Genomic DNA, 13,255 nt, shown 5'->3' with positions numbered 1-13,255 from the left:
TGGAGACACAGTTGACTCAATGCTGCCCATTCCTACTGTTGCACCTCCTGAGGACGGGTCGCTGATCCAGTGGACACATCCACATTTCTCTTCTCCGTCCAGGTTCCCAAGTTGCTGCTGACCTCCCGCACCTTCATGTTTCCAGACGTGCAGCTGTGGTTTTTAGAGCAAAGGAGCATCCTGCGCCTACTTGAATCACAACATAGGAGACCTCAAGCACAGGCATGGCTGAGCTCCCGGATTTCTTGGGGGTAGATGGGTGGGCAGGGTTCCCTGTGTTTAGTGTGTTTCTGTGCCGGCCTGGATGTGTGGGGGACCTTCAGCTCCACAGCGCGCGAGTCAGCCGGCAGGCAGGGGTGGAGGGAGGCCGCGCACGTACCTTTGTCCTGAAGCTGCCAGACCTTGCCTGCTTGTGGCAGGTAAACTGCATGGTGGTCTCTCGCAGCCCATCAGTGGGCTCCTGGCCCCGAGGCCTGCCTCCTCCACATGCCCTGGCTGGTTGACCAGAAGCAGCTGCGGACGGAAAGCTGGTGGTGGTGCTCACTCCCCTCGCCCTTGCCCCTGGCCCTGCCAATTGGTTCTCCAACACTGTCCAGTATTTCATAATCCATAATACTGGGATCGAAACTGAAGGTGGCTATAGGGATTTTCAGGACAAGACTTACTCTTTGTCATAGGCAGAGTCAGGACACAGTTTTAGGACAGGTCCCATTTGTGCAGAGATCCCAAGCCTGGCCTCCATCTTGGTCGTCGCCCTGGTCGCACGTGGCCACCAGGGGGCAGTCCTCCCGGAGAGGCGCTTCATTAGCCCACCCTTCCACCTGATCCTGCTTTCTGTTTCCTTTTCGCCACAGCTGCTATTACATCACATTGGATGGAAATCAGAACAAAGCCTCTCTTGCCGTTGCTCCTGCCAAACCTAGAGATTTCATTTTAGTTTTGCGTTCTACTCGCGATGTGCTGCCCTTTAGAGAAACCTTTAAGCTGAGACACAAACGAACGGAAAGCTGTTGCGTGAACAGGCTGAGAGGTCAAGAGATGAGTGCCAGGGGTGCCACGGGTACCGTCCGGACTTCTGCCTTACAGAGGAAGGAAACCGCTAGGAGGGCAACGTGTCCTAGAATGCGGAGGGGGAGGGCAGGGACGGGTGCCAGAAGGTTAAAGAAATAGCATGTTCTTCTCCACTTCCACCTAGAGACTTATTCTCAACTCTCACATATTCACACAAGCCACCGTTTCATCACTGAATATAAACAAAAACCCTTCTTTGCAATGGGGAATGAACTGGTCGGCCTTCTGTAGATTTCACTAGACAAGTCCGGTTTTGGAGGCTGCCACCTTTGGAAAGGACATACTGTTCCCGAGAATTCTGCAGAAAGGCACAAACAATATTCTCATAAGTAGCAGTCGTCAGAATTAAAACAAGACGGTATGTACCATATTTAAGTCGTCCCTTTATGGAGAATGCATGCTGGGTGCCTTTACGGGCATGAGTTCAGTTAATCTTCACAGTATTCTGTTATACTTGTTAAACCTATCAAACACTGGAGAAAAAGAAATGGGGTAAAATGCTACTGTAGTCACAGGGTCACAATGAGGACCTAAGGAGCCTAATTAATAAAACCAGTCATTCCAAAAAAAAAAAAAACATTCTTTCATCAGTAGTAATAGACAATGTGATGAAGGATTTAATGAGTTATCTATTCCTGCCTAGTGAATTATTGAAGCTGAGCAGCTCCCTGATATACAAGGTAGTAAGAACCAAGACAGGACAGACCATTGTCTGTAATGAAGTCAGGATTCCAAAGAATACAGTATTCAACCCATTAAGAAGGTTTGCCAAAACATCAAACCCATGAAATCATTCCGGAAGAAACATACGGCATAAAAGGGCAAACTAGGCACAGAAAAACGGACCCCATTATCCCCAGATCCCATGCTATATTCTCCGCCACTTCAGACGCACTGACTTCTCTTATTTATGCTCCCATCGGCTCCAGAGTGGTCTCTGCTTATGATTCCCCCCAACCGACTCTCATGAGGTCCGCAAAGGCATCTAGTTTCCTGACACGCCAGGCAGTTTCAATCCACATCTTCCAGGAATCCACTGATGGTCTTCGAAGCACATCTCTGTCCTTAAATATACTCATCGGCATCCTCTCTTATTATCCACGTACTGTCCGACCATGAGTCCACTGTCTCCTTTGTGGCTCTTCTCTCCCCTCCCTTTAATGGTTGGAGAGCCTCAGAATCAAGTTCATGTGTGTTTCTCACAGTACACGGTCTGCCCGCATGAACACCTCTGTTGCTGGCCTTCCCTGCTAGATATGGACCTCAGCCATGGCATTTCTTGTCAAACGCAAGATCACCTCTCCCCTGACACTGGACATTTGTGCCTGCATGTCTACCAGTCCCCTGTCGAAGGTTCCCCAGCTTTTATGGGTACTTCCTGACCTTCTCCATTCCAGCATCAGGTGAGAGAATTCACTTCCTTCCCTTCTTCGTTATAACACTAAGTCTGAGCATTGTTCTCAGATTCCAGTCCCAACAACAACCAAGATGTAGACAACAGGACCTTTCTTTGTCATGTCCTATAGCCTAAGGGCAACGTACAACTTGTCTTAGAGGAAGTCAGTGGTTGCTGCAGATGTTCGTGATCTGATGGATAAAGGCATTCTGCTGACCATTTTCTTTTTAGACATTTTATTTATTTACTTGAGAGAGAGAGCATGAGACAAGGGTGGGTTAGAGGGAGTAGCAGACTCCCCGCAGGACAGGGATCCTGACTCGGCACTCGATCCTGGGACTCCCGGGTCATGACCTGAGCCAAAGGCAGTCGCTCAACCAACTGAGCCGCCCAGGAGCCGATCTGCCGACCATTTTTCAGCCAAGCTGCAATTAGCCGTGGTGTTACTCTTTGAACGCTTCCCATAGTGAAAGTTCAATTAAAAAAAAGAGAGATAAACTGATTAAATATAAGAATACATTTTATTCTATTGCTGACACCTACAGCTGCACATACTAATATATGAATAGAAATCTTATAAATATTTACATAAATAAATATTTAAATAGATAAATAGATATGAGCATGGTCAGCTGGAAGCCACTACAGCTTGTAGAGTTGACATGTCGCTTAATACTTCTGAAAACCTTTAACAAATGGTATCTGTTGATGTCACCATAACAGCAGAAATGACAGTCTTTGACACGGAAGAACCAGGGAAAGTGTGATATTATTCGTCAGAGGGAATCATTTCCATGGCGACCCGGGTCTCATTTCTTGCTCCTTAACCTTTCTTGCAAGATCGTTGATGCAAACAAGGAGCTCGTGATTTCTGCTCTGACAATCTCCCAGGCACAAGGGCTGTATTGCTTCTCTTGCAGATAGAGGGAGATCCTCTGGAAGTAGTTCCTCAGGATGGAGTCCACCTTCCTGAGGGGAGTCTCTGCCACCCCCGCCTCCTGCATGGCACAGGCTTCCAGGTGAGTCAGCTGCTCAGAAAGTCCCGAGCAGAACTCCTCTAGGAGGGTCTCGTTCCAAGCAGCAGATGAGGCCCCTGTGCAGAAGAGGTGGAAGATCCTCTGGTTCATCCCATGGACGACAGAGAGGGCTTGAGCCTTCTGCAACTGCTTGCCATCAAGCACCTCCTGCGGGAAGGCAAAGGCCCTTGCGTACTTGTCACAAGAGCTAGCAGACATTCTCCTCATTTGTCCCAGGAGCGTCAAGGCCCTCCAGGCGAACAGGCCATGGTTCGGAGGCAGGTCACATCCCAGAGAGCAGAGGGAGTGGCAGCTGAGCACCCCCAGGGCCACCAAGAAGGGAAAGGGCAGGGCCATTGGGGAACCTGCGAGACGCTGCTTGGCTGGCCTGGCTGGGGTGGGCAAGTCTGGGAACCGTGGCTCTGGGTTCTCTGACCACCTTCCCTTGTGTGTGTGGCTTAAGTAGGGGACAGAGAGGAGTTTTCAATTTCTGAACGTTTCCCTTACTTTCTACTTCTCTTTTTGCTTTCCATGACACTTTCTACTTGGGTTTGGAGCATGGGTTTCTCAACCGTTTCTTTTTCTTATCGCCCCCTCCCTTTACAGTCTTTTGAATGTTCATGTAACTGAACCTTCAAGAAAGCTCACCAGCACAGATCTGCAGTCTATATCTTTATGTATGTATACCCCTTCTTTATAGATAAAAAAGAAAGTGTCCATTTTACTGTGTTTATTTAATTCAGGGTGGAGAATGACTAAAACTTTCAAACTGAAAGCTCAATTTAATACCTTTTGACTCTTCACTGGATAACTAACTTTGATTAGCGACTTCCAATTTTTTACTTATTTCAATGGAAATATAAAAGTATAATGCAAATTAAGAATTTCTACAAAGACATATTAATGATATCAATGTACTTAAATATTTAGAAATCCTTCCAATTTGCTAACAGTCAGTGAAAAATTAAAGTATTTATTGGACATTTGTTTTTAGTGTACTGTATTTAGGTGTCCTCAATGAGGAAATAATTTTTAAATGCACTTGCTGCTTCATACTCATCAAGTTATTCTCAAATATTTTTTCTATGTAGCACTAGATAGAATTACTGATGTGTTGAATAAGTATTGCAGAATGATGGGGCACCTGGGTGGCTCAGTTGGTTAAGCGACTGCCTTCGGCTCAGGTCATGGTCCTGGAGTCCCGGGATCGAGTCCTGCATCAGGCTCCCTGCTCGGCAGGGAGTCTGCTTCTCCCTCTGACCCTCTTCCCTCTCGTGCTCTCTATCTCTCATTCTCTCTCTCAAATAAATAAATAAAATCTTTAAAAAAAAAATAAGTATTGCAGAATGAAATCATAAAGTGTAATCTATTTGTATTTATTTCCAAAGCCGGCATCACAACAAGGCTCAGACACCCGCAACGTCCACCAGGTAGCCGATGGCGGCTCACAAGGAAGCAAAGATCACCTCTCCAGGTAAGACATTGAGATCCAGGAAACGATGGAGAGAAAGTCCTCCAATCCCAGATTATTCCTGTTATTCCTAGGTGGGGCACTATCTTGCAGACATTTGCCGTATCTTCCACAAATTCCATGTCCATGCTTCTTGGGCCATACCCAAGAAAACCCAATGCCAGACAATAAATACTGAGGATAAGGTTTTGTTAGACCGCTCGCTCCAAGGTTGAGCTTTGCTGTACCACACACCTTGGAATATTGAAGACTTGTTCCCAACCCTAAGAACTACTTGCTACATTGTTGGAAGCAACTGTAACAACTGTTCTGCCTGGTGCGGGGCTGCTGGTGATGGGAGAGACTGTGCAGCTAAAGAAGCAGGGAGGATGGGAAAAAACTCAGGACCTACTGCTCACTTTGGCTGTGAATATAACTGCTCTTTTTTACAAAAAAAAAAAAAGATATTTTTGTAAAAGTTCCTAAAAACCCAGGGAAATTGTCTGATGACACTAAAGGAGTCAGTTAATTCCAGGAAAGAGCCTTTTTTTGCCCTGGAGGAAACACACCCACCAGGGACGGACTTCTACATACAAGACAAGGCCAGTCTCCAGACTTGGTCACTGTCTAGCTCACCTTTCCCACTCGCTGGCAGCCCCCCGGAAAGACTGTGACCGGCCACGGCACAGCAACCTTCCGCTCCTGTGTCCCCTTTGCTATAGCCACTGTTACATCACTGCAGCAGGGACATTCCCTCAGGTCCAGAAATAGTCAGCAGGAGAAAGGAAGAGAGTTTCAAAAAACCTAGAAATTTCAAACAACTTTTGCTCTTCCTCGGTGGCCTTGTAATAGGAAGTGAAATGGCCAGACGGAAACCACAAAGCAGAAGGAAGCAACTGTGTGAATGGGCAGGAGAGGCTCCTCAGGAGGAAGGGAGGAGGGCAGAACTCCCTGGGGGGTTTCTACCGTGGGGGAGAGGGAGACACTGCGATTTGGGGAGGAGGGAAACCCTGTGATTTGGAAGTGAAAGGATGTGATCTGGGGAAGCAGGGAGGAAGCGGAAATGTGCTCTACCAGAATGTCTAGACTATGTGTACGTCCGCACTGTGTATATGGATACATAGGATCTCATTGTGTCTATAATTCCATTCCATTCATTGGCCACCTCTCCCAATTGGGTATTTTAGAGAATCAGCAGTTTGCAGTCAGTTACAGAGAGAAGGCTAGGAGAAGATCACCTTTCGCTTAGAGACGTCTATGAAAATAATCCTAGTCATCATCTGTTAAACTCTCACTGAGTGGAAGATACTAGATACATTTAAAGGTGCTAGTCCGTTATTACAACAACTCTAGGAATATTCCCACCCCACGTTACGTTTGGGAAAACGGAACTTCAGAGATCTCAAGTGAGTTTCTCAGGATCAAACAACTAGATCGAAAGCAGAATCTAGAAGCGGTGGGTAGTCCTCTAGCCCCTGTGATAACTTACTACCTCGGGTTCATCTTGGGAAATTCTGAAACTTCTCTTCTTGCAAACTTTCTGGAGATCATTCTTCCCTGGTTGTGTCCCACCTGCACCGGCTGCCCCCTCTCTGTGCCCTTTGCAGGCTCCCCTTCTCTTTCTCAGCCTTAAAAGTTAAAGGTGCTCTGAAGCTTTAGGGCATTTTCTCATTCCACGCTCAATTGAGACAGAAGGGCTTTCAGTACCGTGCCTCAATTTCTGAATATGCAAGACACAATGGGGATTGAGTGTCTCCAGGATGTGACTTGTTGGAGATTCCAGATTCACACATGCATCTACCAGTGGGAAGTCAGCTTTCCCCTTTTCTTGACATCCCTGCTTCAAGCTCCTGGTGACAGAATCCCTTGTCCTCTACTTCTCTGAAGAGGTAGCCTCAGACTCTTTGAGAAGGATTCTTGTCCCCCTCCCTCTGCTGGAAAAGCCAGCAGATTTCCCACTGACCTTCCCGGGGAGAGCCTGGTGGGGATTCTGAAGGTCAAACTCACAAACCTGTGGGCTGCAGTAAGTACGGATCCCTGGAGTTGGGAAGCCTCGAGTGGAAGCACACAGAGCCTCAAGCAATGCTTCAGTTATAGCTCGTGTTCCTCCCAATACGTTCTCCTGGTAAGGTGTGATTGTCTGCATGCTCTTTTGCTCTAGTTACCCGCGCTGGGGCTGGCCCTGGGACCGCAGCTGTGAGTGGATCTAAGAAGAGTTGTTGTTTTCAATTGTCTTGCATTGTGTGGTTGTTTCTGTTGTTGCTGTTGTTGTTGATGTTGCTCCTGCTGTGACGTCAGGAAAAAGTTCCAAGTGGTTCAGCGTTGGACAGGAAACCAAGGATCCTGCAATACATGAACCCGTGAACATCTTCAGTATAGTCTCACCTACATAAGGATGCCCTTAGAGATCCTCATGTTCACAGACACATTTTAAGCACAATTTTGAGCAATTTAACTCAATGCGTTCTATGACTAAAGCAGAAAGAAGAGTCCTTAGAAAGATGGAACACATGGGCATGTGACTTAAAGTTGTAGGTCAAGAATATCATTTTCAGGTTCCTTTCCTGCTTTCTAGTTTTGTTTTTTTTTAAATTTCCCTTTCCTTATTTCTTCATTTGTATATGAAGAGACGGGTCTCCTTCTCCTGATTTTGACTGAGAGCGTCAAGGTCTGCTGGAGCATCTCATGCAGGACAGAGATGGCCCAGGCCTTCTCGACCTGGGGGGCCACCCACCATGTCCCAGAGGAGATGTCCCTCAGTCAGGGGAAGGGACAGACCCTCCTCCTCTGTATCAGAAGCAACAAGTCCCCCTGTGTAGCCGCCCAGGGCCTGGAGGCAGGTCACAGCCCAGAGCTGAGATGCCGCCACAGGGGGAGCCCCGCGGAGGGGCTGGGTACTGCACCTGAGGGCTTGTGGTGGCCTGGGGGACCAGTGGGGGGCACCGTGGCCCTCAGGTCCTCTCCCATTCTTTCTACTCATGACTCTTAAATACAACACGGTCGTTTTCATTTGCAGAATGTTCCTGTACACTTACCTGTTTTAATTTTTGTTTGCTTTTTTATATTTGCTTTTCATACATTAGAGGAGATTAGAATACATCATTCATATCCATTATTTTTTCAATTCTTCATCAAAGTTTAATTGGCCCAAAAAAGGTAAATCTCTCAAAACGATTTCCTCTCTGTACTCACTAGCTTCCTTTCTGTTCCTCACCCTTCCTCCTCCTCCAGTACGGTTTTTGGTGATTAATCCAGTTAAACCAGCCTGCACCTGGGTCACACCCCTCTACTTCCCGCCTGGGGGCACTTTCCATGCACCTTTTGCTCTGATGCAATTCCTTGAAGCCTTTTTCTGCTTTGAAATAGACTCTTAAGCAATATTCGCTCTTAGCCTACCGCCTTAGAGCCATTCCTCCTTTATTTGCAGTGTGGCTCTTTTCTCTCTTAACCACTCGACCTTGAGGCATCGCTTTTAAGTTCTTTTCTCATTCAACATCTCTTCCATCGGGACCACATCCTTGCCTGGGCTTTAAGTGAATGGAATGGCTTGTAAATGGCAGACTCAAGGATCCATTTGATAAAGAATGTTCACACTTGGATGTCTACCAGTCTAATGTGGAAGGTATCTAGTGCTTCTGATTCTATGTCGTGACATCTGTGTTTCCTCGTCTTCTTCTACACTTCATATTTACCCTTCTTCTCATTCTACCCTTTAACTTAACTGATATTACTTCCCCTATAATTATCAAAACAGACAGGGCATTGATTTGTTAAGTCCGCCTTTATCCTGATGACAACATACAAACTGGCTTAAACGAAGCCTGTGGTATTACTTCAAATGTGAATCACGAATAATGTGTCACTGAGTTCTACAATGCATTCTTTCATCAGGTTGTCATTACACTTGTTTCCTCTTTCAATAACAAACAAATACAATTGTTCTATAGAAACATTTAATGAACAAAAAATAAAAATCTTAATGAATCTAAAGCACATATACTTCTCTTCACCACAAAGGGAATATACACCTAGTATTATACAATAAAAAATAATTTAAATCTTATAAATAGTGAAATTCATATATAGTTCCACAGGTAGATCAGCATGGTCATCGAAAAACGACAGATGTTTGTAGAGTTGACTTTATGTTGCTTAATACTCCTGAGATGATGTGAAAAATTGATTCCATTCATGACACCAGGACAGCAAAAGTGACAGTTTGACATGGCAGAACTCCAGAGAACGTGGTATTATCAGCCAGATGGAATGATTTCCATGGCGACCCGGGTCTCATTTCTTGCTCCTTAACCTTTCTTGCAAGATCGTTGATGCAAACAAGGAGCTCGTGATTTCTGCTCTGACAATCTCCCAGGCACAAGGGCTGTATTGCTTCTCTTGCAGATAGAGGGAGATCCTCTGGAAGTAGTTCCTCAGGATGGAGTCCACCTTCCTGAGGGGAGTCTCTGCCACCCCCGCCTCCTGCATGGCACAGGCTTCCAGGTGAGTCAGCTGCTCAGAAAGTCCCGAGCAGAACTCCTCTAGGAGGGTCTCGTTCCAAGCAGCAGATGAGGCCCCTGTGCAGAAGAGGTGGAAGATCCTCTGGTTCATCCCATGGACGACAGAGAGGGCTTGAGCCTTCTGCAACTGCTTGCCATCAAGCACCTCCTGCGGGAAGGCAAAGGCCCTTGCGTACTTGTCACAAGAGCTAGCAGACATTCTCCTCATTTGTCCCAGGAGCGTCAAGGCCCTCCAGGCGAACAGGCCATGGTTCGGAGGCAGGTCACATCCCAGAGAGCAGAGGGAGTGGCAGCTGAGCACCCCCAGGGCCACCAAGAAGGGAAAGGGCAGGGCCATTGGGGAACCTGCGAGACGCTGCTTGGCTGGCCTGGCTGGGGTGGGCAAGTCTGGGAACCGTGGCTCTGGGTTCTCTGACCATCTTCCCTTGTGTGTGTGGCTTAAGTAGGGGACAGAGGAGTTTTCAATTTCTGAACGTTTCCCTTACTTTCTACTTCTCTTTTTGCTTTCCTTTCTGCACTTTCTCTTTGGATTTACAGCATCGGATTCCCAACCATTTTTTAGTTTTTCCAATATTATCTCTTGCCTCTAGAGTCTTCGTTGATGTGTTTAATTGGACATTCCATGAAAACTTCATAGCATGGATGCACAGTATATCTCGTTACAGAGTGTATTCATATGTGTGCTTTATAGGTAAAACAGAAAGTATAAAGTTTATCCACGTCAGCGTAAAGAATGACTAAAAATGTTAAGCTGAAAGTTAAATTTTAACATTATTGATGCTTAAGTATAGAAGTAAATTGGACGAGTGACTGTAATTTACTTACAGAAATAAATTGTAATACATAAAGTACATATGCAAATTAACAGTTTCTGAAAAGACATAAAGATTTTGGTGTACTTAAACAGGTAAACTCCTTCCAAATTGCTAAAGCAAGTGAAAGGTTAAATTATTATTAACATCTCTTCTTAGTGTCCTCAATTTTAATGTTGCCTCATATGACACAATCATTTGTATCTTCACCTGCTACTAGATACTCTTGAAGGCATTGTCAAAATATGTTTTCTGTGTAGCACTAGGTAATTACTGATGTGTTGAATAAGTGTTGTACAACTAAATCGTAAAATATAATCCGTTTGCATTTTATTGTCAAAGCCTGCGTCACATCAAGGCTCAGACAAGCAACATGCACACGACATCCGATGGCAGCTCGCAAGTAAGCACAGATCGCCTCTCCACGTCAGACTTTGAGATCTAGGAAATGATGGCGACAGACTCCTTCAGTCCTAAGTTATTCCTCTGATTCCTAGGTTTGTCGCACTGATCTTGCAGACCGTTTGGGTATCGTCCAAGTATTCTATGTCATCCTTTCTTGCGTTATAGCCAGGAAAATCCAATGCGAGACAGTAAATACTAAGGTTTTGTTAGACCGCTCCAAGGCTGTGCCAGTGTCCCCCAGCAGGAAGCCTGGTTCTTGTCTGGATGCGGAGGTGTGAAGGTTCTAATTGCAGATAAATGGATTTTCCCAGCCACACCTCCCTGACAAGGTAGTTCTCACCTCTACTAACATTTGTCCTCTGGAGTGACTGAGTGGCTTCCACCCAAGCTCTCCTGGACTCACTCCCTGAGGGCAGGCTGAGCATGTCCTGAGGACTCTAGACGCCCCTGCTGTGCAGGGGCCCGTTTCCTTGTCAGCAAACCAATGACTGGCCCTAGATCCTTGCCCTTGCCCCTGGAGTGTTTGTGCTGGGGACCTTATCTCTCGGTGCTCACCTCCTCCTCTCCTGACCGGGTGTCAAAATGTCAACAGCCCTCAGATGCTAAGGGTGAGCTTTTGTTTTCTCCAAGGAGAGGAAAGACCCCACTGTAATCATTGTACCTGGAGTAAGGGAATACATTTATTTTGCCACCGCAATTCTTATTTTTCAATTTTGAAAGCTTTTTTTAACTAGGCTCCAGCCACAGGGTGGAGCCCGACCTGGGGCTTGAACTCACAGTGTGAGATCAAGACCTGAGGTGAGAGTCAGAATCAGATCCTCAACGGACTGAGCCACTCAGGCTCCCCTAGTGTTCTAATTTTACTTAAACTATGGTACACCTCTTTGGCTTAAAATGTCTGGACTGGGCACGGGGCATTCACGGATTGTGTCTCCCAGGAGAAACTTCCAGCACAGAAAGTAATGACTTTCAGTAGTTCATTCAGTCTGCGTCTTTCTATTAGGCATCTTTGTCTGGTCGTTTCTGGTGCTCAGAATGCAGAGGGGGTGAGGCCCAGGCTATGATGTCAGGGAGAAACAGCCTTCTTGCCTTTCCTGATTCATGATATTGCATTTTCACTTGAAGGTAACAACAACAAAAAGAATTTGAATATCTTCATTTTACCACAGTGCGTTCCTGGACACACCCCGACTTGCTGCTCCCGCATCCTGTTCGGCATCATCGTGAGGATCATAGAAAGGGAAGGAAAAGAAAGATCAAGGGGCTGCCCTGGGTTTCTCTGTCATTTTCAAGACATTAGTTTTCTGTTTCTCATTTCAACTTTCCTAGAAAGCAAAACATGACAGTGGTGTATGGGGCGGGCGGGGGTGGGAGACAAATGTTCCATCTGAATGTCACAGAAGTGAAAGACAGGCCTCTGCTGAGAAAAATGGCAAAGGGTACGTCAGCAAAATTCAACGCAGCAACACTGGGGACCAGCAGCTCTGGCAGAGGGGGAGAATGAAGGCTGTACGGAATTACCCCACGTCAAGGCAGTGGCTGCCTCGGCCAGGCTCACACAAGACCAAGTCCTGGGTCCCGGGCGGCCCTCAGCTTTCCAAGACCAGCCAACTGATTTTTCTGTCATTCAATCCACATATGCTCAGCTCTGAGGAGAGATGAGAAGAGTCCCACCAACCAGCTCACAAGAGAATGGCGACCAGAACCCCAGCGGCTCACCCTCTGAGGAAGGAGAGAGGATACTCGCCCTGCCTGAGCGCTCTACCTCGTTGATCAATCCACTCAGGCAAGGAAAAGATTGCCTTGGGAAATCCAGCATTAAGACAAAGGGAACTGGATGATCCTAAACGATTCTGCTCTTCATCTGGATAAGAATAAGGATGATGATGTCTTATGACGCTAACACCCAAAGCTGATTGCGGGCTAACGCTTCTGAGATCCTTGAAATCATTAACTCAATCCTCTCAATTCCCCCATTTGGATTCCACTTCTTTATACAGCTGTTTGGAGAGAAATAGAAACCCGGAGGGATGAATTATTCTGAAGCTACCAAAGACGCAAGGTTGAACATGAGCAGTTGAGAGGTACTGTCTTGACTGGAAGCACCTGTTAAAAGCGGTGAAGGATAGACATGGAGAGAGGATGGAAGAAGCAGGAGAGGCTGTGGCATGAAATTAGTCAGGAGGGGAGGGTGAAGGATCAAGGATTCCAGATTCCACGTCAAACGTAAAGTGCTCTGGTGGTAGATGACAACGGGGGGTGTGGTGTGAGTCAACTGAACTGATGGTCTTGAAGTTCTCAGAAGAGTTGACAGACTCCCTTTTAAAAACTCATAAGGCAGGAGACTTTTCTGCCAAGGAAAGAGAACTTGCAGCTGGTCCTGGAGTAACCGTCCTCCTTGCAATACCCTGCAGGCTGCTGTCGTGTCAGTGTCTCCCGTGCTGGGGACACTGCTGTGGGCCACGTCTTGCGTAGGAGAACGCCCTGCTCGCAGGGTCTCCTTGAATCATCTCGGTCTCGGGAACGATATGGAGACACAGTTGACTCAATGCTGCCCATTCCTACTGTTGCACCTCCTGAGGACGGGT

General features: G+C 46.6%; 2 protein-coding genes across 2 annotated transcripts; both read right to left on the bottom strand.

The window, feature by feature from the left end:
• Nucleotides 1-3,276: 3,276 nt before the first annotated feature.
• On the bottom strand, nucleotides 3,277-3,840 carry LOC148162404 (interferon alpha-1/2-like). The gene has a single exon (XM_088019079.1). The coding sequence runs from the start codon at nucleotides 3,838-3,840 to the stop codon at nucleotides 3,277-3,279; it is 564 nt and encodes a 187-aa protein (XP_087875205.1).
• A 5,383-nt stretch (nucleotides 3,841-9,223) lies between these two features.
• LOC148162403 (interferon alpha-1/2-like) lies at nucleotides 9,224-9,787 on the bottom strand. The gene has a single exon (XM_088019078.1). The coding sequence runs from the start codon at nucleotides 9,785-9,787 to the stop codon at nucleotides 9,224-9,226; it is 564 nt and encodes a 187-aa protein (XP_087875204.1).
• Nucleotides 9,788-13,255: the final 3,468 nt, after the last annotated feature.

Source organism: Eumetopias jubatus, unplaced genomic scaffold, assembly GCF_037043125.1.
Source record: "Eumetopias jubatus isolate StellerSeaLion01/CBP00866 unplaced genomic scaffold, mEumJub1_p1.0 scaffold_15, whole genome shotgun sequence".
Taxonomy (NCBI): Eukaryota; Metazoa; Chordata; class Mammalia; order Carnivora; family Otariidae; genus Eumetopias; species Eumetopias jubatus.
Note: the sequence above shows the minus strand (reverse complement) of the source record. Positions and strands in the feature narration are given on the sequence as shown.

Bases quoted from the DNA above. Each gene is read 5' to 3' on its own strand.
- LOC148162404 (XM_088019079.1), bottom strand. From the start codon at position 3,840: ATGGCCCTGCCCTTTCCCTTCTTGGTGGCCCTGGGGGTGCTCAGCTGC.
- LOC148162403 (XM_088019078.1), bottom strand. From the start codon at position 9,787: ATGGCCCTGCCCTTTCCCTTCTTGGTGGCCCTGGGGGTGCTCAGCTGC.